The following is a 25,639-nucleotide window of genomic DNA, read 5'->3' on the forward strand; positions in this document are numbered from 1 at the left end:
CCTGAATTCTCGTTTGACTTCTTGGAGATCAGATGCAAAGACATTACTATCTTCCATGGGCGCTACTATGTTAATTTCCGTTCCGCCTCCTTCTGGGACTTCGCCATTGAGGTGTTCATCGAAGAACTGCTTCCATCTGTCGACCACCTCGCGCTCGTTTGTGATTAGATTCCCTCCCTCGTCCCTACACATGTCCGGTTTCGGTGTGTAGCTCTTCCGAGTTTGGTTCACCTTCTCATTAAACTTGCGCGTGTTATTAGCTCGGAATAGTTGTTCTAATTCTTCATGATCTCTGTCCTCCTTTTGACGCTTTTTCCTCCTCACGATCGTGGTCAACTGATTCCTAGCTCGTCGCCGTCAGTCAAGTTCTCTCTAGCGGCAACACTTAGATAATTTTTCCAAGCAGTTTTTTCCCCTTCACCGCTTGTTGGCATTACCCATTAAACCAATCATTTTGTGTACTCCGAGGCTCAATACCTAGTGCCGCGGTAGCGGCCTCTCCGATGGCCGAGCGATTTCTGCCCCAACCGTCTTGAGGTTTGAAGTACCTAACTCCTCGGAGGCAGTGCCTCATTCAGTACTCGCGCGTAGTTCTCGGCAGCTAGGTGTGCATGTACTGCTACTGGGTAATGGTCAGAATCAATATCCGCACCCCGTCGGGAGCGTACGTTCGTGATGTTAGAGAAAAACCGGTTCTCTATGAGAACCTGGTCGATTTGATTCATTGTACGTCTCCAGGTGGCTTTGTGCATATCCTTGCGCAGGAAAAAGGTGCTTCGGATCACCAAATCATCACCAAATTCATCAGCAAATTATCACCAATTCTTCTGAAATACCAATGCACTTGCCGTGCTGATCACCATCTGTTGGCTATTACAACCTTTTTCGATAAAGCAGTTGGGCGATAGCTGTTAAATCTCGGAAACACATCAGCGTAAATTTAATATTATTGACCTGTAAAAGCCACGGATGCCAGCGACAGTCTTTTCAACATCCGTATTAGTTTTGTCGCAGCGTGTACAGCAGCTCTCTATGACAGGTTTTATTTTGAGAACATTTTCATAATATAAGACACTGTTTCCTCAATAACATAAAGGCAATTTTCTGATAATTTTTTTTAATGATTTTCAACAGCCTATAATACAGGTAAAGCAATGCAAGTTGAAACACAACCATGCGTTCCCTTTCTTTTTGGTTCAGATGGAGACGCCCTATTAATCAATGGTTTTACAGCGAAAGCGCGACCAACTGTATGATTTCAGAAGCTTTTTTTATGATTTCACAGGGTCACTGACGTTGTCGCTACAACCGATAATATCAGCTCAAACTAAAAATATTCTTCTGTGAGTTATTCTGTATTCCCACGGATCGGTTTGTCGAACGAAAGTAGATAGTCGCTATACGGGACGAAAATTCCTATCCTGTTTTATCGTCACCGTGATGAGCAAAACGCCCCCATCGATTGCCGACGTAAAGGAGGCGCATGGTTGCTGACTTTGTCAACCCGTTCTTATCTAACGTTCCGTTTCGGATTGCTACTTTCTTCACATCGGATAATTGTCTTAGAAACAAATAAACAGCCGTTACCATTTGATTTTTTTTTTGTCTTTACCATACAGTATCGTGAGTTTGATTTTATTTGTAACGCTTATTACTTTATTGTTTCAAATACATAACTAGTTAGACTCTGTGTTTGTTTTATTTTGTTTTGTCTTGTTTACCGTGTGTGTATGTATGCACTTATGAATGTATGTATGTATGTGTTCATCGAGTTTTTCTTTATGTATAATTCAATTTGTTTTCTGCCTAGAAGGAGCAATTCAATAGTGATGCTCGTATTAGTTTTTCTTTGTTCTTCTCTCCGTACGTTTAGGGGTGAGTATATTATTTATCTCAGTAGGTTTATTATGGTCAACATATCGGCTCTCTAAAATCACATTCAGTTTGAATCATGCAAGGAGTTTTCGTTTGTTAGCCTACTATGGGGACAAGATTCGGGAAGGGATTTCTAAAGCTCTGTTTTTTTCTTCTTCATAGTAATCTCTTAAATTGTTAATCATTACGGTAATTTGTTTATTGGTTTCATTCGGTGTTCTTGTTTGCATCTTTGTTTTCGTTTTGTTTTTTTTTTTTTGTTTATTGTGTTGGGATTTTCCATCGCAGGTTTTGGACACACTTTTTACTTTATTTGTTTTCATAGCTCATTTTTCAATTACGAAACGGAAGCTTTAGTTTACAGCTGAAGAGATTGATAATTACACGCAAGTGTCGCAACCATTACGGAAAGCTTTCGGCACAAAAAACAATGTTAATTGTAAGGCAGTAGATAATTTAACGTGTAAAGCTCAGCGGTTGTCAAGTAGGAAGTTGAATCTCTATCAAAGATATGAGCAATCGAGTGAAAAGCGAATAACCTCGAACGAAGAAAGAAGAAAGGAAACTGCTTCCCAACGCTTGAAAAAAATACTTCTAGACTAATGCATCTCAAGCTCATTTGATTAAATATTCGAACTTGGTATTTTATAGGCGCAAAAACAGAAACAATTCATGTAATCTATTTTTTTTTTGTTTCAAACAGTTAATGCTTTTAATCTTGCATTCGGTTGATTGCGTTTTCCTCTATCGCATGTCCGTAGATACATTTATAAATATTCTATGTCCCCTAGAGGGATTGATCGGAATTCGATGCTTCTATTTTTTTTTCGAAAGTGGCAACTACTACTGTAAAACATTCAGCACATTGAAAACGTTCTTAACTTTTCGGTGACTATAATACAGATAAAGCGCTCCGCTCCGAGTGTCCTAAACAACGGAAGGAAAATGTGATAAAAGTGAAGAAAAAAAAACTTAACAACCAACGAAAAACGATGTGTGTAATGATATATTCAATCAGTTTTCGCTTGCGATCGTTATTATATAACATATGGAACATTACAATAAAACCTTGTTTTCTCTACTTGACCGTCGGGTTCTCTCTCTTATGTGTTTTATTTGTCGGATAAAGTGCAGTTCATCAAACGAAAACGATCGAGAGAATACGTAACATAAAATAGTGGTGCATGATACACAGCTTAACATCCTAGGGATTTTTTTATTATAACGAATCTATTTTATCGCTTAATTCGCATTTAATTCAGCAGAAAAAAAATAGTCACGAAACATAACAACAATATAAAAACTAAACAATGGATCCGATCTCATTTTAGTACCTCGGGGTACGTACCACGGCACTCTCCAAGCCCCCCCGTTCGTTTCGCGTTTCGCCTTTTTACCACACACTTGCTTAGTTAGTTTGTTTGTTTGTTTTAATCACATTTGTAGCTTTCGTTTCTCAGAGTGTCGAGTGTCGATTTTCCGTACTGTGTTATAAGTGTTTGCTTTCATCACTCATTCCACCCCTCGGCGGGGTGGATTTCGGTTTGAAGTTTATTGCTAGCCGGACACTGATATAGTCTGGACTCAAACCAAAAGCAACCATCCTCATTCTGCGGTTTTTTTTTTTCAGAGACACGGCGGTTCGATTTTCCTTCTGTTTGCCCTCGTACAACAAATTTGTTAGACTAGATATACTAATTCATTCTTACTCATCAGTTGTTTATCAGTTTTGTTTTCCCACTTCTGTGTGTATGCGTGTGTTTGCGTGTTTGTGTGGGTGTGTTGAGAACTCGTCTGGTGTGTAGTCATAATTATTGAGTAAACCCAGTAACACGAACTTACGCTGATTTTGCATTAGACTGTTGCGTTTTGCGCGCTACTATTCCTTTATTGTTTCTACCTATCTTGTTTCTTCGTACACATGCATTAAAAACATACAATGAATAATAATTATAATTGAACAAAAATCAAGCTCTTACGGCCGGTTTCGGCACACCTAACTATTCCGTTCACATTTGAGTGTCTGCGTGTTTGTTGTTTTTTTTTTTTATTTTCGGAGTGGTACTTGTTTTTAACACATAGCGCTTAGGTTTAACTCAAATAAAAATTTCGTTTTGTTTCAAAGAATCACACTGTTTTGTCAATTTTCTTCCCACTAATAGTTTCCTCTTCCCCCTCGGATGGGATCTCCCTCTCGCTCCTCTACTGTTTGACGTTGTTTATTCTTCCTCAGTTTGGTGGTGGTGGTGGATGTGGTGTTGCGGATGGTTTTCTTTAAAAATCCATTTGTCATGACTTCCTTGGTGGTGTCGGAGGTGGTCGTGATTCTTTGGGAATGTTCTCATATACTGCGGTTGACAGAAAATAAAAAAAAACGAAAACGATTTAAATTACACAGGCTGTAAGCTGCCACGCATGAGACTAATTAGGTATCATCACGCATTGTAACCTCCTACTCAATTATGTTAATAGCACCCACATAGTTTTGCTTGCAAATGAGAAAGTAATTCTAATAAAATGCTTTGTCTGAATTTCAGATATTTATGTTGATTTTCCTTGTTTCCCGTGGGAGAAAAAAGAAATATTTTTTTTTTCATTTTTCTAAAAATTTTTTTATTTTATTTTATTTTGTAGGCCTCAGGAACATTCTGACAATCGAGCGAAATATAAAATTCTTGTCCAAGAATTCAACCGAACGATCTTGTCGTACGTATTTCGTTAACAAATTGTCGTAAAGCTTTTTTTAAATGTTTTTTTGCCTTCAAATCTTGCTTCACGTTACGATCCGGTACAGCTTGATGGTATTTCTCATCCATCACACTTTTCATATAACATTCAAGTGAATTAATGGTAACTCGCACTCATTCTAACCAGTTTACGTGCGATCTCGGTAAATTTTATCAACTTTCCTATTAACTAATACATGAAGTTCATGTAAGTTGCTGTACAGAAGTTTTTGGTTTTTCACGTAGATGCGACGGCGACGTGTCGATTTTTTAGAGTGTTTATTTTCCGGACATAACCTTGCGAAACTCCTTCCATTTTCGTTACGCGGCTTTCGATCAACATCGGGTTCCGTTTAAAAGAGCTACCACTTTTGCTCGAATACAAGGATCCGCTGCTGTTGCCTTTCTGCCGCCTGCCTAGGTTTCTAACCGATGATCAGATGTTCTCCGAATCATTTCAGGGCATCACACACTGTGAATTTTCAATGATTTGTCTTGATTTTCCCCATGGTGTATTGAGCTCACCATGATTTTCCCGAGTATATTTTGAAGTTTTCCAGTATTTTTTGATAATTTTCAAAAAAAAAAATCGCCATAACCAACTCGATTTTCTCGTTTCGGGACTACAGAATTTTGACGGGCGAACATAACCTTACTTCTTTGACATCCATCGATGGTTTGCTTACATAGAGTAGAAACGTGAGTTAAAACGATGGAAATGAATATTGTTAACAGCAGACCGGAAAAGCTTAGCTTAGGTAGACTGCCCGTAGTTGCACTCCGTGATTGGCCCAACCAGTAAGATTGCACATAGAACCAACTGAATGGTGCTTGGGACTTGGGAGTAGCATGACATTCTCATTGTGCAACTTCTACTGGTTCAATACTTTGCGGATTGACCAATAACGACGCCGGCCTCGACCAAAAGGCTGTACTACGCGGGAAAGAGAAGGAATATTAGTCCGATACTTGTTGTTGCTAGAGACCGTGGGTACCACTGCATCTCCACAAGTATCACGGGATAAGATTGCATCTCGGAAAAAACGCTGTTGAAAATTACCCATTGGGCATTTTCTCTTGAAAATTTGAATAGAAGTAGTTTAGAGTGTATTGTTTACAATGTATTTTTATCGCTGTCAGTTTTTCGGAAATTGGAAAAAATGGCGTCACCCGAACAGCAACGTCCCGAATTGATTTTGCGTAAGCACCTGGAAAATCCTCAACTTTCCCATCGGGACATCGGAAAACCACTCGGAATCGTGCAGTCAAGTGTGAGTCGTGTGATTAAACGTTACTGCGAAACTCTGAGCATCGAACGGAAGGCTAAATGTGGTCAGAATGGATGTTCTATTAGTGACTAGGACCACAAGCGTGTCGTTAGAGCGTTTGAGCGGAATCCCAATGCTTCGGTCCAGCTTCCGGCGCTACTGTTCTTCACGGCCTAGCACAAGTTGGATGTTCCGGTGGAAATAAGGAAGCAGAAACTTTTAAAGTTTGCCAAGAAATACATGATTTGGCAAGCGGTCTGCTCTTGTGGCAAACGGAGTGCGCCGTTCGTGACTACCGGGACTGTAAACGGGGAGATCTACCTCGAAAAGTGTCTACAGAAGCGTCTGCTTCCTCTGTTTAAGTAACACGAAGGCACTACGATCTTCTGGCCGGATCTAGCTACGTGCCACTATTTAAAAGAAGTCCTGGAGTGGTACGAAGCCAACGGGGTCACATTCGTACCCAAGGACATGAACCCCCTCAACGCACCCGAACTAAGGATCATTGAAAAATACTAGACTATTATGAAGCTGGCACTATGGAAGCAACCCAAGAAGGTCAAATCTGAAAAAGACATGAAAAAAAGTGGATTCCCGTACAGAAGAATCTACAGCCAGCTGTTGTACAGAACCTTATGAGTGGAGTTAAGCGTAAGGTACGAGCATACGGTTATACCACAGGCAAACAGACATAACACTCGTTTTCCATTCTTCGTACCGATTAAACCGTCATTTCAAATTAGGGCTTAGTCGGGAATGTCTCCGTTTTGGTCAAAGTGGCGCTTTTTGACGAAAGAAGGGGAATTCCCCATAAAAAATACTTGCTACTTCGAGGGATACTCCTATTGCTATTTGATATTTGGGAATGTCGATCATAGATGGTGCTAGTGTTCAGGCTAAATGTGAGGTACGATAATTTTTGTTGATTTTTTTCCAATAGTTATGTCTGTTTGTCTGTGCTGCCACTGTCAGTGGAGTTTGAAGTATGTCGTACGCTTAATAAGGGGGGTTGTGGAGCCGACGAACAATAATGCCTGAGAAGGAGTAGTGGGTTCGAATCCGGTTGTAATGCTTCGATTACCTAGGTTAGGCACAAAGGAGCGGTACACAACTTCTTAAGCGTTGCTTCAATGATCCTCTCTAACCTAATTTTCTGCTCTTTCCCTTTAACAACCCCTTGTTCCCGTGCTGTTTGGACCTCTATCAATATCTTTGTTTCATTACTTTCTTCTACCGTCTCCGACGTTAATTGTAAAAACCTACCGTTACAAAAATTTTCAAGCATATAAAACAGTGAAAATTTGATAAGAAATACCAGAATTGGCAGGTTACAAGTGCGGATACACTAGTTATAATTTGCCCATGGACAAGAGGCTTCATTCGGGGAATGAAATGGGGATAGCAAATGAGGAAGAGTACAACATAGCTCTTGCCACCCCAAGCCCCTACCTAGCGCCTCCACGTGGCTATACCTAGTAATACTCTATTCGTTAGCTAAGCTAGGAGGTGCAATGCTCTGAATTGGCAAAGAATACCTCATGGTGATGAGTGATTCTTATGTAAAAAATCTTCGGAACACGACAGTATTAAAATTTTCGAGATCAAATTTTATTCATTGAAAGAAAAATACAAATGAAAAATATTTAGCAGCACTGCCGCTGAAAAATAATATTTTTTTTCGAATTGCTTTGAAAGTTCCTTTAAAAATATGAGAATACTTTATTCCTAAACCCTAATATTTCCACAGATATAAGCACAAAAAGAGGATTTGACAAAAACATTTCTTTTCTTTAAAAATGGAGGTGTTCCTATTAATCGATGGTACGTCCAAACGGCACCAAACATCGCCAATCTCGTGCCTTGAATCAGGTACTGGAACAAGTTACAAACCCATAGACAAGAGGTTGTTTTGCGCACCTCGAGAAAATATTACTTGGTAAATGTAGAATTTAGTATCACGAAAGGATGGGCAGGGGCATGAGAATAACGCCATGCTAAAACCACTTAATTCTACTGATTCTACTCCGATTCGAACCCAAGACCACTTGCTTGTCAGAGCAGGCTCGGTAACCTTGCGGCTGCAGAACAGGTTATAAAGGGAGCCAATTATAACCGAATTCAGACCCAACTTTTCTCTTATGCCCCATTATTCTTCGGTATTGCGCAACCCATGGCCATCTGCAGTAAGATTGCAAAAGTGCTGGAATTACCTAGGAATATCACAAGGCGTAAAAGAGTATAAGAAAACTTTAAATACGACTCGGATGCTTTAAGCCAAACGTTGGAACAGTACTGTCAACCAGAAACTCAAATACAGTCGGGTCCGGACGAGCGAGAGCGACCAAGGACGGATTGTACTTTCTTTGTAAGCAGACCGAAGTATCGGTTTACCGCGAAAATCGAGTTTCCGAAAAAAGCCTAATAGTTTTCCACCAAATAATTCTTTCCACTAAAATGTTTTGCACGAAATAATACTTTCCATGAAAGAGTTTTCCACAAAATGGTAGTTTCCGCGTAAAGGTTTTCTGGCAAACGGTACTTTCAGTTTCCGCAAAACATTATGTTTCACCTTATGATCAACCGCAAATTGGGTTTCCGTGAAGTGCTGCTGCTAGCTGCTAATTTCCGTTTAAATATCATCTAATGATTGATCAAATTTATTTATTTATTTATTTTATTTATTTATTCATCTGGCCATACAGGCCTTCATGAATTGGATTAGATTGGGAAAAGCTTCCTTGAGATGATCATGCATCGCTCTCAAGCAGGCGTAAAAACCCCATCATCTTTAACTATCAATACATAGTACATGTTTACAGGGCTTACAATACATTTTGGATCACACACAATTTAACTTACGACTACTTTAAACAATTAATAGAAATCTTACGTACTAGGGTAATCTCTTTAAATTATTTTTAAACACATCAATGGACATAGAAAAGTCAAAATGCACGTAGTATTAATTGAATATGTCACACATTGCCCTTATGGGCTAGTTTTTGCCGTAATCAGTGCGCTGATATTGCAGTCTTAAAAAATCCCATGACCTAAAGTTTCTGGATGGAGTGTTGATGTTGATTTTGGAAAGGATAAGAGGAGAGTCAATTTCGCCTATAAGCAGCTTTGCCACAAAACCTGCTCTACATATATCTCTTCTTTTAGCCAAGGTATTCATGTCAAGCAAGCGGCAGCGCTCAACGTATAAAGATAATTCCAGAGGGTTTCTCCAGGGTAGGTTTCTTAACGCGTAGCGCAGGAACTTTGCTTGAATAGCTTCGATCCTGTTTGACCAAACAGCTGTTTATAGGCTCCAAATGGCAGCTAAGGCTTCTAATACAGAACGAAAAAGGGAATAGTATAATGCTCGCAAACAGTACGGATCAGTGAATTCTTTGGCGAGTCTAATAATAAACCCCAAATTTCTATTCGCCTTTGAAACGATATGGGAATAGTGATTTCTGAAGGACATATGATCATCCAGAAAAACACCTAGATCTTTGACTACCGTTAATCTACTGACTGGTTCTCCAGATATGGAATAATTCCAGTGAATTGGGTTCTTTTTGCGTGAGAAAGAGATCACAGAGCACTTGGACAGCACTCGGCATTTGCGTAAGCAAATTTCGAGCGCACCAATCGCTAAAGTCGTCCAGATGTCGCTGAAGTTCGATGCAATCAGTTGTCGAGCGAACAACAAGGTAAAGCTTTAGGTCGTCAGCATAAATTAAATATCGACCTGATGGAATTATCTTACAGACGTCGTTAAAAAATAATAATAAAAAAAGAAATGGTCCCAGATTACATCCTTGATGTACGCCCGACAAGTTTGTAAGCATTGTGATTCGTGACCGCCTACTTTTACAGATAAGGTGCGGCCAATTAGGTATGATGTCACCCATTCAATTATGTTGGAAGAGGCTCCAAAGCGCTCGAATCTCGCCAATAGGATGAGGTGGTCTACGCGATCAAATGCTGCTTTTATACCTGTATACACGGCATCTACTATTATTAGATCTACGTATGAATAAACGTCTAAAACAAAGTACATGCTGGCCAGCGGAACCGAGGCCGAACGACACCGCTTGGGCAGTAGTATATTGATCGACGGCGATGAGTTTGAGGTAGTCGAAGAATTTGTCTACCTTGGCTCACTGGTAACGGCGGACAATGATACCAGCCGTGAGATTCGGAGGCGTATTATCAGCGGAAGTCGTGCTTCCGCTCCACAAGCAATTGCGGTCGAGCAGACTAAGTCCCCGTACAAAGTGCACCCTGTACAAGACGCTTATTAGACCGGTTGTTCTCCACGGGTATGAAACATGGACAATGCTCGAGGAGGACCTGCGAGTGCTCGGAGTCTTCGAACGACGAGTGCTAAGAACGGTCTTCGGCGGCGTACAGGAGAACGGAGTATGGAGGCGGAGGATGAACCATGAACTCGCACAGCTCCATGGCGAACCCAGTATCCAGAAGGTAGCTAAAGCTGGACGGATGCGATGGGCAGGGCATGTTGCGAGAATGCCGGACAACTACCCTGCAAAGATGGTGTTCGCCTCAAATCCGGTAGGAACAAGACGACCAGGAGCGCAGCGAGCAATATGGTTAGACCAGGTGGAGCGAGATCTGGCGGAGAGTACTCGGTGTCCGAGGAATTGGAGAGCGGTAGCCCTCAACCGAGTTACATGGAGAAATTTTGTTCAACAGGCTTTGTCTTAGGACGGCAACCCAGGTAACCAATAAGCATTAAAATAAGCAGTAAATCAGTCGTTTATTAGCATCCCTGGCATTTTATACTGCAGGTTGTTGTTTATCAGCTTTTTGACTGCATAGCTGTTGTAAATTGGCATCCACAATTCTCTTTAAATTCTTCTTGTTGGTAACTAGCTGCAAATAAGCATTGTCAGCACTATAAGAGGGCTAGCAGTAAAGTAGCCGCATATTTTGCCAAAATAGCATTTAAGTAGCATTTAAGGCAATTTAAATGCTTATTGGCTTGCTTTTAAATTGCATTGGAAATGCTTATTGGTTACCTGGGAAGCCACCTAAGTTAAGTAAGTTAAGACGTATGAATAAAAATGTTATTAGATCTACGTATGAGTAAAAATGTTATCAAACAATTAGTATAATATTCATGCATTAATCGGCAGATAAAGCTAAAATGACCCATAATTGTGTGTGACCCATAATTGTAGACTGACTGTACAATGAAGAGAAAGCTAGAAGTAAATGTTAAGGCACGAACAAGTGATTCTACAGCATGACAACGCTCGGCATAATATTGCTAAAACCTGCATGAAAACACTCAGTGAATCCACTAAATCGATTCTACTCGCATCCAATCGAACGAAGTGGCATATTATGCAAATCGAAAAATTACTGTCGAAAAATAGTGTTTCTTCACGGGGCGGTCAATTCAGTCAGGTTACTCAACAGTGTCGGCTCGGCTTCTATAACACCAAAATAAGCCAGTCGAGGCATGTGACACGCGACATATCTACATAATATCGCTCAATAATTTATTCCACATGGTCTAGCTTATCAGCAGTTCTGCATATAGGAATACATCAGAAAATGGCTTGACTCGGAGATAGCCTCAAAAAAATGAATACTTTTACGGTATGCTAACGATGAGCAATATTTTAAATCATTCGTTTGTAACCATAATTGTTCATAATAGAGTAGGATTATCACAACAGCACATCGAGGAACTTAGTTGTGCACCTACTATATCTTACAAAAATACCATTAGCATAACGTATCAAGTCGTTGCATTTTCATTCAATGATATCAAGGCAGCGTACGAATAAGTCGGCCGCGAACAGCTATAGCAGATTATCCACAAGAACGTGGGAATATCACCTGATAAATTTACGCGACTGACCAAGTTTAATCGTATGATTTATTCGTGTTACGCACATCTTTTTGAGGATACTCAAGTACGTTTTAAGTTATGCAGTGAATTGAGACAAGGCTTCATCGCTCTACGGATTAATGTTTCGATAACTAAATTCAAAAGGACTTCTGGTAACCCAACAGCCTACCATCAAAGGTTCACAGACAACGATGAACTTTAGGTGGTCGACGATCCTCTATATTAGAGATCACTGGCGACCGTCGGCGTCGGCAAACTCAGATAAAAAGTTCCTCTAATAAGATTGGTTGCAATCTATGATACATATGAACTTAATGCTCGCTGAGGACCTAAAAGCACGTGGAAGTTCTTGAACAGTTGGAGAACACGGTGAAGTATATACGGAGAAAACGTAACCTTCCTTTGCGAAAAGACCTTGGGTCGCGTTGCTTAATATAATTAAAAATGAGCGGTAATAAACCTCTTGTCTTCGTTCAAAAAAATCACTAAATTGCATTCAATTCCAGTTTTCGAACGATTCTTCCATTCCCTTCTAATTAAACATAATCGTACGAGCAAAACACTCGAATAGGAGGCTTACAAGATCAACCTATTTCCTATATTAAGGAGCAAACTCACTGTTACATCTTACCTGATGAAGCATTATTCAAGTCAGTCACAGCCCTCGGTAGTGGTAATTGTGAGTCAGATGTCGACCTGCAAAAGAAATGCAACAATTTATCAATCAAAATAAAACAGAAATAACGAACGAAAATGTGCTTCGATTAGTTTTATAAAAGCGATTAAAATCTAACGGTTGGAATTTTTTAAAAATTTCCCGCACAGAATGCGAAACAATCGATGCTGCGCATAAAATAGTCATTTACTGTAAAATTAATAACTCAAGCCCAAACTACGGTCTACGGAATCTGCTGCGGTAGCTCGAACGGATTGAGAATTTAAAAAAAATCGAACCATACGATCGGTTCATACCTAGTGGTGTGATTATGCGAGCGATTGATTTGCAAGTCTTGTCTAGTGTTTAGGCTAAGTGTTGACAGTGAGGCCGGTAGGGGCGACCGCTGCAATTCACTGCTATCACATGCATATCTGTGGACGTCGACGCGTGGAACAAGAAGAACAAGAAAAAAATACAAAGAGAGAAACAGAGAGAGAGAGAGAGCGAGAAAAAGAAAGAACGGTGAGTTATGGGGAAAAACACACGCACTCTTTGTAGCATCTAAGGAGTCGAAATTTGCTCGAACCTACAGTGGAGCCATCTAAGCAAGCGTCACTAACTAAGCTAGCAATACTCCTGTATGTAGGCGGTTTAAATTCTCTAACCAATTCTAGCTGTCACTTTCTTGTTACGTGACATGACGTGACTAAGTAACTTTGTTTAGCCCAGTCACACAAATCGCGATTTCGTCAATTGAACTGAGTCATACCGATTGGACCGACTTTATAGCGAGTTCAGTTATTTCGGATTCCAGTTAACACCAGTTCCTGGTTAATAAACGAATTCAATTACCACAATATGATGCTTACATACGAAACAGTTACTTAGCAATTTACGCAAATCTATAGGTATTATAGTTAGTCACACACGTACAAGGTAATGAGCCAAGCGAGCAAACCAAGCCTAAGCAAATGAAATATGTTAGAACCAACCATAGCTTGGCTGATAGCTGTCATGCCGAACGACGACGACGACGACGGTAAGTGGCAGCGCTGCTGATGAATACAAGGTTCAAGGTCACACAAATTAGCACATTTTCGCGCGCAACAAAACTGAAATATTAATTAGCTTCTTTTCTCGTGCGGTGAGAGACGAATTACGCATGTGATTTCAAAATTAGTATTCAAGAGGCGCTAATCTATAGACAATGGTTTCTCTTATGTACTTTATTTTCTTATTATTTTTATTCTAAGAAGAGGAGAAAGAACTAGAATATATATATAGCTACGTAAAGTTGTTTTATTAAGTTCATTCTGGCTTGAGCTGTTGCTTTCTTCGTTACGGATGGATTGAGGAGCTGTGCTTTTATTAACAGTAATATCACAAAATGGTTGGTTCTTAACATTAGAGCATGGTTGTTGTGGCATTGTTTGCTTGCTTTATTGTGCGTTGACTGATTGTCTTTTTAATAGCTCTTCGAATTTATTACAAAATTTTGATTGCGTTGGGCTGTAGCGTGTCAGTTAAGGAAAAATATTAAACTATCTACAAAAAATATCTTGTGTGGGTTGCGAGAATCGTCCGAAACTAGTTATTTTGCTAAAACCTACCGGAAAGTAATGCGATATAAATACTTTTTCATGTTATTTTTAATCGAAATGAAAAATTCCTTAGCTACTACACAGTAGTACATATTCTTCGCAAAATGAGTGTTTATCAACTAACAGCTAGACAGTAAAAATTTGATTTCGCAAACCACACAAGTCATACATTAGCGAATGAGAAAAAATAGTGGAGAAAACAAGAAGCATCGGAAGCTATCCCGACACTCGGGCGGGGGTGTGGCCGCTTCGATAAAAAGAAAAGCCGAAGATCACACGTAGATCTCGTCCACGTACTTTATGTTGGTGTACTCCCGGCCGAACTGGAGGCTGTGCTGTTCGGCCCGCTTGCGCTGGAACAGCGTCTGGATGTAGTGCTGCACGGCAAAGTACACGAACTTGTACTGGGCTTCCGTTTGGACCATACCGGAACGCTGCGAACGGACCATCTGGATCGTCCGCTGGATGTCGATTTCGCAGTCTAGACCTAAAACAATAAAACGGAAGGCGGAACAACGATTAGTGGAACTGATTTAACTGGCTTGCGTGAAAATGTGCTGGAAAACTTTGATAAATTTGTCTACTCGAATGGGTATAGACAAGGTAAGTTGGAATTCATTGTGTTGACTTCAGTGGTGTCGTCAGAATTCACCTCTTTTCATATCACCCCAAAACTGGCATGCTTCATTACTGAATTTCAATCCCTTGGATTAATTTGCATGCAAATACATACTCAGTTAAATTTGACGTACATAAGGTTACACTTCCTGCAACTTTTGGTTACTATTCAAAAAATCAAAACAATTTGAATAGACAAATGGTGACTTACTAAGAAGAGAGATTCGCATTTTGGAGCTCATGATTTGATGTTTAATGATAAACAACTTTAATCACCCTGTACTTCAATGCAATTCAAACAGAAATTATTAACCTCTGCAGGAAAATTTCACACCTGGTCTGACCAAATTAACGTTTGTTTGTAAAGTTTCATCAGGCCACAATCACACTTCTTCTGGTGATTGGCGACGAAATCGCATTTTAAAAATTTTATGTCACTTGTAGCACTAGTCTACTTTAGGTAATTGGGTTGAAACGAATATAACTGGCTTAAGTTTGACACTCTGTTTATCAGTTATTTCACGATTGGCAACAATACAATCGAAAATATGTAGGAAATTGCATGCAACTATTTGAAAAGCAACATATTAAACGCCCAAAACCGATTTTCGAATCAAACAGTATCTAATTCCACCCCCCTTTGAAAATTGCTGCATCACGTCACATGTATGAACATTCCGTCAACTCCTTTTTCATATATAACATATCAGTTTAAAATAAATTCTTGCAGTATATGGATATAATCGGGCAAAAGATAGGGTTGGTCGTCACTTTTAATAATTGTTTACGTTCAGGACATCAAATTCGAGTAGGTTTATCGCGGTCCTAAGAAATCTTCTTGAGAAGAGGGGACTTATCACTTTTTCTGGCGCACTTCCCTAATACAGACATCAAATAGGTCTACGTTTTTAGCGTTCCTAAGAAAATTTTGTTAGAACAAGAGGACTTTATCACTTTTTCTGGCATACTCGTTTCTTAAATCGGTGTTCTTTCCAAGTTTATTATTTTCGATACGATTTTAAACCACCAATTTGATTCAGAACCTACACTACATTCTAGACCAGACGTTTTTATAAGATTTTGTTCCAAATTTTGGAACAGATTTTGACTAAATTCTGAACCAGATTTTGGACCAAATTTTTGATCAAATTTTGGACCACAGTTTGGATCAAAACCTGATTTTTGACCTGGACTGAATTCTAGACCTGGACCACATTTTGGTCCACATATTTTGTTATCAGATTTCGAGCCAGATTGTGGATCAAATTTTGAACCAGATTCTGAAATTGAACCCGATCGTAAACCAGATTTTGGATCACATTTTTGATTAATTTTTTCGGTCAGATTCAGGACCTGCAGCGTATTTTAGACTCGGACTAGATTGTGAACCGATTTTTTATCAAATTTTGTTCCAGATTTTGTAGCAAATTTTGGAACAGATTTGGACTAGATCCTGGGCCTGATTTTGGACTCCATTTTTGATTAGAATTTGAGCAGATTTTGTTTCAGATTCTGCACCAAAACGAAATGTTGGACCTCCATCAGATTCAGGACCAGATTTTGGAAAATATGTTGGACCACATTTTTGATTAGATGTGGGACCAGATTTTGAGCCTGGACAAGATTCTGGAAATCTTCTATCAGATTTTGGTTGAGATTATACACCAGATTTTGACATTTTTGATCAGAACTTGGACCTGGAGCAGACTTTGGGCCACATTTTGAATCAGATTGCAAACCAGCAACCAGATTTTGGACCTGGACTAAGACCCGATTTTGCGTCCCTTTGTTTCTTAAATCAGTGTTCCTTTGAAGTTTATTATTTTAGACTGTCGTACAGCTCCCTATATTCAGTAGTTCACTATACTTGAGAGTGTCTTACTGAGATTTCAGGACGTTTTTGGCCAACTGCATGCTACGGCGCTGTGGTTCCACCAAATACATACCATAACTCGTGTGCCGATGATGTGGAATGAGATGACCGGGAAGTCTCTATGCCTATGACTTTTTACTTCTTTTGGGTTGCCATAATAAATCCATTTTTTATTACCACCCTTCAAATCGTAAAGTTCCTTGCATTTGAATCATTCCCAATGAATGCAAGCGTCAGCAAATGGCTTCGTAGGCAACTCCTAGCGCTGACCGCACTTCTTCTTTTCAACAACTTCCAATTCAGCGTTTTTGAAAGCTTTCGACTTTCCTTCACGCAGACGATCGTCAGCAGTAGTAAAATCACCGTCGCTTAGAACAGCATACCGTAAACTTTTTGGAGTCTTTGTACAACTGTGCCTTATCCTAAACACCAATTTGCCACCAAGAATGTAAGAATACTAAGTACAAGTCCAAAAACGTGGCCAAAAACTACCCAAACAAAGCTGGAAAAACTTCAAAGGCTAGCCACTCTCTCAATAACAGGTGCAATGAGAAGTACACCTTCGAAGGCATTGGATGCTTTACTCTATATACTTCCATTGCATCAGTTTATACAATTAGAAGCTGAAAAAAGTGCTCTGAGGATCAAAAGATCAAAGCACCTTTTTGAAGGGGACTTAACAGGTCATCTCAGTATTCTAAAAACTATTAGTATAAATCCTCTTGTAACCAGTAATGAAGATTGGATGGAGAAAAAATACAACTTCAACCGAATATTTCGTGTATTTGAGCCTAGACGTGATTCCTGGGAAGATGGTGATCCCGATATTCGTCCAGGCTCGACAGTTTTCTATACAGATGGTTCAAAAATGGACAATCAAGTGGGAGCAGGAGTCACTGGCCCAGGAATAGACATGTCAATTTCTATGGGCAGATGGCCAACTGTATTCCAAGCTGAAATACAAGCAATTCTAGAATGTACGACTGTGTGCTTGCGCAGGAACTATAAACATTCAAATATATGCATCATGTCCGACAGCCAAGCAGCTCTAAACGCTCTAAAGTCGGCGACATGCACATCAAAACTTGTCTGGGAATGTATTCAATCACTCCAAAAATTGTCTCGTCGTAGCCCAGGTCATTGTGGAATTGATGGAAATGAGAGAGCTGATGCACTAGCAAGACTCGGATCATCTCATCAATTTGTAGGACCTGAGCCCTTCTGTTGCTTATCTGCTTCTGCTTTAAAAATGGAGCTAAAAGCATGGGAATGTACGAAAGTGGAATCAAATTGGAATAACACTTTCAATGCTAGGCAGTCGAAACGTTTCATCTCTCCAAACGTTTCAATTACTCGCAAAATACTGGAGCTTTCGAAGAAAGATCTAAGCATTTATACTGGTCTTATAACAGGACATTGTCCGAGCCGCTATCATCTGAAGCTAATGGGAAAACTTCATGATGATATATGTCGCTTCTGCGGCATAGAAAAAGAAGACTCGGAACACCTGTTATGCCGATGTCCGGCAATTCTCAATAAAAGATTAAGGTTCTTCGAAAGAGGGCTGTTAGAACCCTCTGATATTTGGAGAACAACTCCCAGCGCAGTAGTGCACTTCATCCGAAGTGCATCACTGGGCTGGACAAATGCTATTAGTCAAACAATGACAATCACTTCTGCTAGTGGTGCGTCATCTTGACAACATAGCTATAATAAAACGGGGAATATATCACAATAGATCAAACAAATGGTCGCAGTGATAAAAATACCCAACACGGAAAAAAAAAGTACAAGTCAGTTTTTATAGAGTGTGCAGTTATGTGCAAATCTGCAGGCACAGCCTCGTTATGCAATCCATGGGACATTCTGTCTACGGTATTTCTGTTTACGTCAAGGTTCACAAGGCTTTGATACTACTATTTTATGCTGCGAACTTCTACCCAATTCTCATCATGTCCAATCACTGAAGTAAACTTTCGAATTTATAGGAAAAAATGCAGCATTTTTTATTTTTCTCAAGGCAAGACATTTACCGAGCGTTTGCATGACATTAATTGACCGACATGCTGCTGTTTTAAGCTACCCGCCATATTCACCAGACTTGACGCTCTCGGACTTGCATTTACTGCAAGTTATCAACAATTGGCTTGATTTGTTTCAGGCCTCGAGAGAGGAAACCTATTCTGACGGGTAAATCATTTGCTGCCAAATAAAAAATAGACTTTTATCAAAGAGCCAAATAACAGTAAGTCAAAAAAAAACTATAAAGGTCTGTGCCTAGGCGTACGAACGCTGGGTTGACTATGAAAATAAATGAGTGGGACATAGACAATGTATGCATATGACAGGCTCACCAGCCTCTAGAACTCATTTCCTTGCTAGTCTTGAGGTGCATTTGTACTCTGAAAATTGTTGCATCACGTCACATGTCGAATATTCACTTTTTTCTAGAATCGAAGTAAACGAAATTGTTGGTGTATAAGATTGTCGTATCGGGTCCTGGGAAGCAAAGGCATGCTTACATGTGATAGGCTGATTCGTCTATTCAGAACAGTGCCCGATATTTATGCCTATTTGATGAAACTTGGCATACACATTGCGTTTGATGTGAGAAATGTTGTTAGCATGGTTTGAGACCCCTCCCCCCTCTAGAAGGGGGGGGGGGCTCCCATACAAATGGAACACATATTTCTTCATAACTCGGGAACTAATCAAGCAAATGGAACCAAATTTGGCATGTGAAGGTTTTCGGAGGCAGATATTTTTTCTATGGTAAATTAAGACCTCTCCTTCCTTTAAGAGGGGGGCTTCCATACAAATAAAACAAAAATTTCCTCAAAACTTGACTATTAATCAAGCAAATGGAACCAAATTTGGCATGTGGGGGTTTCAAGAGACAGGATTTTTTTCTATGGTTGTTTGAGACCCCTCCCCCTATAGAAGGGAGAGGGGTCCCATACAAATGAAACACAAATTTCTTTACAACTCGGAAACTAATCCAGCAAATGGAACCAAATTTGGCATGTGAAGGTTTTTGAAGGTAGAATTTTTTTATGGCAGATTGAGAAACCTCCTACTTCTAAGAGGGGGGCTCCCATACAAATAAAACCAAAATTTCCCCATAACTCGACTATTAATCAAGCAAATGAATTTGGGGGTTACTGGAGGCAAATTTTTTTTCTCAGACGTATTGTGATTCCTCTCCCCTCTGGAAGGGGGAGGGCTCTCATACAAATTAAACAGAATTTTTTGCAATATTCAAAAAGTAATCGAACTCGCGAGTGTTGTCGTCCATACTAAAATATAAGATAAATTTTGAACAAAATTGTTAAGAATAAATCGGTGAAGCCTAGATAATGGGTCAAATTAAATAAAAGTAAGATAATATAATACTTATTTTAAAAACAAAATTGAAGAGAAAATACATTGTTGAAATGAAAATATGAAGAAAATAATGTTGAGATTACACTAAGCTTATGGTTTCTGACCAGTTTCAACTGATTTCAATCGAACTGCACTGATATTTTATTACGATTTTGCCAACATTACCATTTTAACCCTCTAACGGGTAAGGCCGTCTGTAGACGGCCTTCACTTTTGGAGCTCCAGAGCCGCACACAAAATTTGTTTTGAATTGACAATATACGAAATGTGTTCAGAACAGATTTCTTGATATTTTGATATTAATATCACAGCATTCCGACAATGCATTCAAAAGTTATCATTTTTCAAAAACAAAAATTCTGAAAAATTTCGAAAATAATTAATGAGCGAATATTTCCTTTTTTACTTTTGATGAAAAAGCACATCTAGAACAAAATGATTGAGCTTAAAATTTTTCTATGAGTAAATTTCATGCTTTATATCAATTTTGTAATGTTATTGAATTGAAAAAATATCTGGGTAGAGCGTTAGACATGAAAAACGAAAAAGAGAAATTGGACTTTTTCTAACCTGGCGCTCCTCCAGATAATTATTTTTGCTAGAAAATTAGAACTTAAGGTTCTTTTGAGTGTACTTTCATGATAAAATAGTCATTAGTTTGATAGCATCGTTTTTACGATGTTGCCCGTTAGAGGGTTAAGGGTTGGTAATAAAACCCAAATCGTTACGTTGGACTTGCTGCTCGAGTCACAAATGCTGATGCGTAGGATTAGAAATTTGCGACATGATTTGGGAATATCTTGGGTTGTCAAAAAGAAAGCTCTTGGTTGCAAGATTACAATTAATCAAATCTTCAGGATTATCCTTTTTAGAATGGCGTAGCAACGCGCGCCGGGTCCTCTAGTTTTCTATATCAATAACTGCATAGAAAAATTTCTGATCGATTGATGCAAATATCACTAAAATCCATTTAAAAATGACTGAGTTATAAGCGTGCAAAATGTAACCACTTTTCGTTGCATGTTCATTTCTCGTACTTCTAAAGTGCACCCCACTATTGTAAACAAAAACGTAGCTCTACGATAAGAACATAGGTTTAAACTTAAAACATAAAATCGCCCTCCCAATTCCTACCTTCTCTATCGATTTGGTCCAGTATCATATCGATCACAATGAACGTCCCGGTACGCCCGATTCCAGCCGAACAGTGGACACAGATGGGACCCTGCAAAACACATTAGAGCAATCAGCAAACACATTCCGCAGCGATCAAAAAACCGTCCATTACTACTGACCGGAGCCAGCCCCTCCAGCTGCAGCTGCTCCTGCCGGGCATTGACGTCCTGCAGGAAGTTCAACACACAGCCCGGATCGGACGGTACGCCATGGTCCGGCCACACCTGGAAGTGGTACTGGAAGATCTTCCGCTCGTCCTGCCCCCGCCACGAGAGCAGAAACTCGCGCAACGTGTAGTCCGCGGTGCTGGTTTCGCTCAGGCAGCTCACCTTGGCCGAACCCCATTCCCGCGCTTGGCCCGGGTCCGGCCAGTACTTTTCGCACTTCTTCTTGCCCCGCTCAATTTCTTTGGTAGTCATCACTATCACGCGTGTATTCTCCTGCCAGATCATGTTCCAGAAGTCCTGTATCGTATTGGCCAGACAGCCCTGGGTCGCGATGTACGTCTTGAAGAGATCCTTCTCGTCCCGGCCGCTACCCACCAGCAGGTTGCCCTTGGACTGAGTTTGCTGCAACTGCAGACGGGACGTGATGGATTCGTTCCGTTTATGTTTCGACTATGGAAAGAAAAGTACGATTAAAAAAATTAGACATCTTCACCTGAAGAAACCTACCTCATTCGCCTTCATTGAACACTGGGAGCAGGTTTTGTTCAGCAGTTGGCAGCTCTGGCAGTTCCTGGTAGGCTGATTAATGCTGGCGTAGGTCGTCGCGTTGCTGCCGGTGGTATTACTGGTCGAGTTGTTGTTCTGATGACCCTGCTGGGACAGATTCTCCGACGAGGAGTTCATGTCATTCTGCTCCGCCTCCGTCGGCTGCCGAATGTAGTTGGCGTTTATGTATTCCGCACCCGGGACGGCGCCGTCCACGTCTTTCAGCTTCACCCGGGTATGGTCAACTGGAAAAGAAAAAATAAAAATAAAATAAATTTATTCAAGTATTTTCAGTCATTTTTCTGATTAAAATCATATCATTCATAGGTACAGCCAAACAAAGAACTCCCACAACAAGGAAACGATCATCTTCGCAATATAACACAATGCAACGGATCAAATCTGACGGACAACCAGCGAGCCGCATGTGCACTCGGCTCGATTCTTTACGTTTATCAGCTCAGTTTTTGCGAGCACGAGCTACGGCAGGGGAACATTAATTTTCACTGAAGTTTTTATTAAGTTGACGTGACACGGCAACGATGGCTACGATGGCGTGAATGGCCGCCGGCCAGCCAGAGGTAAAGTGGGCGCCTTCATTATGCCAGGCATGTAGCACCTCTCGGCTTCGGTCTCGGATCCAAGCGCCGCAGCAGCGAAACTAATTCAAGAGAATCATGCCGCGCCAATCGCCATCGTCACAATAATGTAGTCAAAGTGGAGTCAATCTGTAGTAGGTAAGTCGAGTGTGGCAGCTAAGCAAGCAGCAGACTGAGACGGGTTGTGATGTAGGAAAAATGACGGGAAATAAATCTTAAAGTTTCGCACTGTCGTCGTCGGGGGCTGCTTGTTTGGTTTGACACCCGGAGGTGCAGGGCAAGGAAAGTGATCAGACACGAACGATGAATAAAAACAAACAATAATAAAATACAAATAAAAATTAATGTACAGGTCGGATTTTATTGAAAAATGTTACTTCCGTAAAAAAAAACAACGACCAATCGCACTAGGTAACAGAATGCGGTTGTGGAATGGAAAGAATGAGCATTATAACTGGACGAAGTGGAAGTGCCTGCGCCTGACTTGGCGTTAAGCGCAAAGATTAAATCAAACGACAGCGCTGCAGTAGCGGTGAGTGGCGACGAAGTGCACTTGGCACGACCGTTTTAGGGTTCATGGCTGAGGAGACATTGATTGAAAAAAATAAATCTTTTGCGAAATATTTGGTGTTGTACGAATCCAAGCTGACACTAATCTGTTATGTGAGAATTATTGTGCTCGTTTTTAAAATAATTAATTAAAAACAAGATGCTTCATCGTAGCGAAAAATAGTTTTCTTTGCCTTTAGGTATCTGTCCTAACTAAACTTTGTCTACTCTTAATGCTTATGACTGAGCTTCAAAATAACTACAGTTTTTCAACACTCTTACATATATAGATTCTGTAGATTCGAACAAAGGGAGTGTTTTGAAAAAAATAGCACTAGTAAGAAGCAAATTACAAATTACCACAATAGAATGAAATCTTCGTTCTCACCAGGTGTTGTCAGTGTTACGGTTGGTTGGTACTATGTGGTACTTCAGAGCATTGATTTCAGATCTACGGATTTATCAGCAGTTCTTCGGATTTAGAAATTTTCTACTGACCTACGGATCAAGTGCTCGTATCCGCGGATTTTCATAAACTTCACAGAAATTGTTGAAACTTTGTTTAAGTTACAAAATTCTTGTTGTATTTGCATTAATTAGATTTAATCTTATTACGCAATAAGGCCATTACAAATATTTAAAAAAGTTTTTGTCCCTCCGGTGTTGGGCCACCGAAGGGGGGGGAGTGGCCGAAAAAAAACAAAGAGAATTCTTTAATCGGGCAAAAAAATTGGATTTTAGGCATTTTTCCTTAAAGCTTAAACGTGAAAACTAAATCTATTCTTGCTCTTAATAAATACGTTGTTATTTTTCATGCAAAAATCTACGAACAAAAAGACAAAAACGAAAGAAAATTTCGGAAATTTCGGAGTTTCGGAAATTCCACTGTTTGAACTTCCATTTCTATTTCGTGCTAGAAGCGTTAACTCAACTCGTACACTTATTTTTCGAGTTTTTCAGGCTGTAGAGCCCACAGACAATTGATTTTATAAAAAAAAATTAACTCATATGCTACAAATTATTTTTTGCCCCCCGATTTTTCAAGCCAATTTCCAAGGGGTCGACAAAAACTTTGAAAATGATTTGCAATTGCCTAATCGAAAACTAATAAATATTTAAGCTTCTAGAAACAAGGCGACAAAACTTAACCTAAAATACGAAGAAAAGACAACGAAGGTGGCAAAAACGACAAAAATGCGATAAAAAATAAAAAAAAGTTATGAAAAGATGACGAAAACACGATGAAAACTTGACAAAAAGACATCGAAAAACGACAAAAAACACGACGGAAACGTCATGAAAATGCGTACAAAGATACCAAAACAACAACAAAAATACCAAGATCATGGCAAAAAGAGGTTTAAAAAGATGAGAAAAATACAAAAACGAAGAAAAGAGGCCAAAACAGTAACAAAACAGCCCAACGCAAGAACAAAAACACGACAGAGAGATGACGAAAAGATGACGAACACAAAAAAAGACAACAAAAAGATACCACCAAGACGAAGAAAGGGCGTCGAAAAAACAATACAACGAGGAAAAGAAGCCAAAATAGCGACAAAGAGACATGACTAAATACGACAAGGTAAGCAAAAAATACGACAAAAAGACGTTTAAAAGTGACAAAATAAAAAGACGATAAAAACGGCAAAATCCGATGAAAAAACAACAAAAATGTTAACAGCAGAATTCAAAAAAAAAATAAAACAGACAGACAAAAAAAATACGTTGAAATGGTGGCAAATATACCATGGAAAAACGACATAAATGTGGCAGAGAGATGACAAAAAGACGACATATTCAAATAGAGGAAAACAAAGAGATGTCAAAAAGAGACGAAAATGTATCGAAAAGACAACAATGAGATGACGAAAAGACTATAACTAGTTGTAGAAGAGTCGATAAAGAGACGATAAAGAGACGATAAAAAGACGGTATAACAAGGACAAAAGGCAACATGACAAAAAACAATTGAAAAGCTTAAAAAAAGCGACAAAATCAGGAAAAAACAATTCCGAAAGATGGCAAATATATGACAGAAAGACGACGAAAGAACGACGAAAAGACAGGAAAGACTGCTTTTTGTTGCTTTAACAGCAAATAAAATTGCAGAAATAGAAGAAGAGATAACAAAAAAACAGCGAAACGATGATAAAAAACAACGAAAATATGACATTTAAACTAAGAAAAGTAGACAAAAAGTTGCCAAAACAGTAACAAAAATAACGACAAAAATGCCAAAAGCGCGCCGATATAATCAACGAAAAATGCCAAAAACGAAGCTCAAAAAAACGACGGAAATAATATAACAAAAAGATGTCAAATCAATGGCAAAAACCAAAAAATAACACGATAAAAAGACGCTTGAAGCACGTCAAAAACATGGCAACAGATATGCAAAAAAACGACGAAAAGAAACAAATATACGACAAAAACCGTCAGTGTGACGACGAATAGAAACCAAAACAGCGACAAAAATAGCAAAAAGTCGTCAAAAAACCAACAAAAACAAACACTGGGACAAAAACTAGCATAGCAACAACGTTTTGGTTGCTTTTTTATGCGCCAAAAGGGTAACGCATCAGTCTTAATGATCGTCTTTTGTGGCAGTTTTGGTTGTCTTCAAAACAAACAGGACAGCAAGAAAAGTTGATAAAAAGACAACAAAAAAATCGATGGAAAGATGACAAAAAACAACAAAAAATATATACAAAATAATGATGC

The 25,639-nt window shown here is 39.4% G+C and overlaps 1 protein-coding gene across 4 annotated transcripts in view; it reads right to left on the minus strand.

The window, feature by feature from the left end:
• Positions 1-1,672: 1,672 nt before the first annotated feature.
• LOC128743197 (tyrosine-protein phosphatase corkscrew) overlaps positions 1,673-25,639 on the minus strand; it is a 174,036-nt gene continuing 150,069 nt past the window's right edge. For 3 of the 4 annotated variants that reach the window (XM_053839727.1, XM_053839726.1, XM_053839728.1), the window contains 6 exons: positions 21,729-22,012; positions 21,174-21,671; positions 21,013-21,103; positions 14,301-14,490; positions 12,376-12,440; positions 1,674-4,223 (listed from right to left, as the gene is read on the minus strand). In XM_053839727.1, the coding sequence (XP_053695702.1) occupies positions 4,165-4,223; positions 12,376-12,440; positions 14,301-14,490; positions 21,013-21,103; positions 21,174-21,671; positions 21,729-22,012 (1,187 nt within the window). In that variant the 3' untranslated portion in view covers positions 1,674-4,164. Of the gene's footprint in view, positions 4,224-12,375; positions 12,441-14,300; positions 14,491-21,012; positions 21,104-21,173; positions 21,672-21,728; positions 22,013-25,639 lie in introns of all 4 variants that reach the window. The other variant, XM_053839725.1, reaches the window with a different exon arrangement.

This window comes from Sabethes cyaneus, chromosome 3 (genome assembly GCF_943734655.1).
Source record: "Sabethes cyaneus chromosome 3, idSabCyanKW18_F2, whole genome shotgun sequence".
Taxonomy (NCBI): Eukaryota; Metazoa; Arthropoda; class Insecta; order Diptera; family Culicidae; genus Sabethes; species Sabethes cyaneus.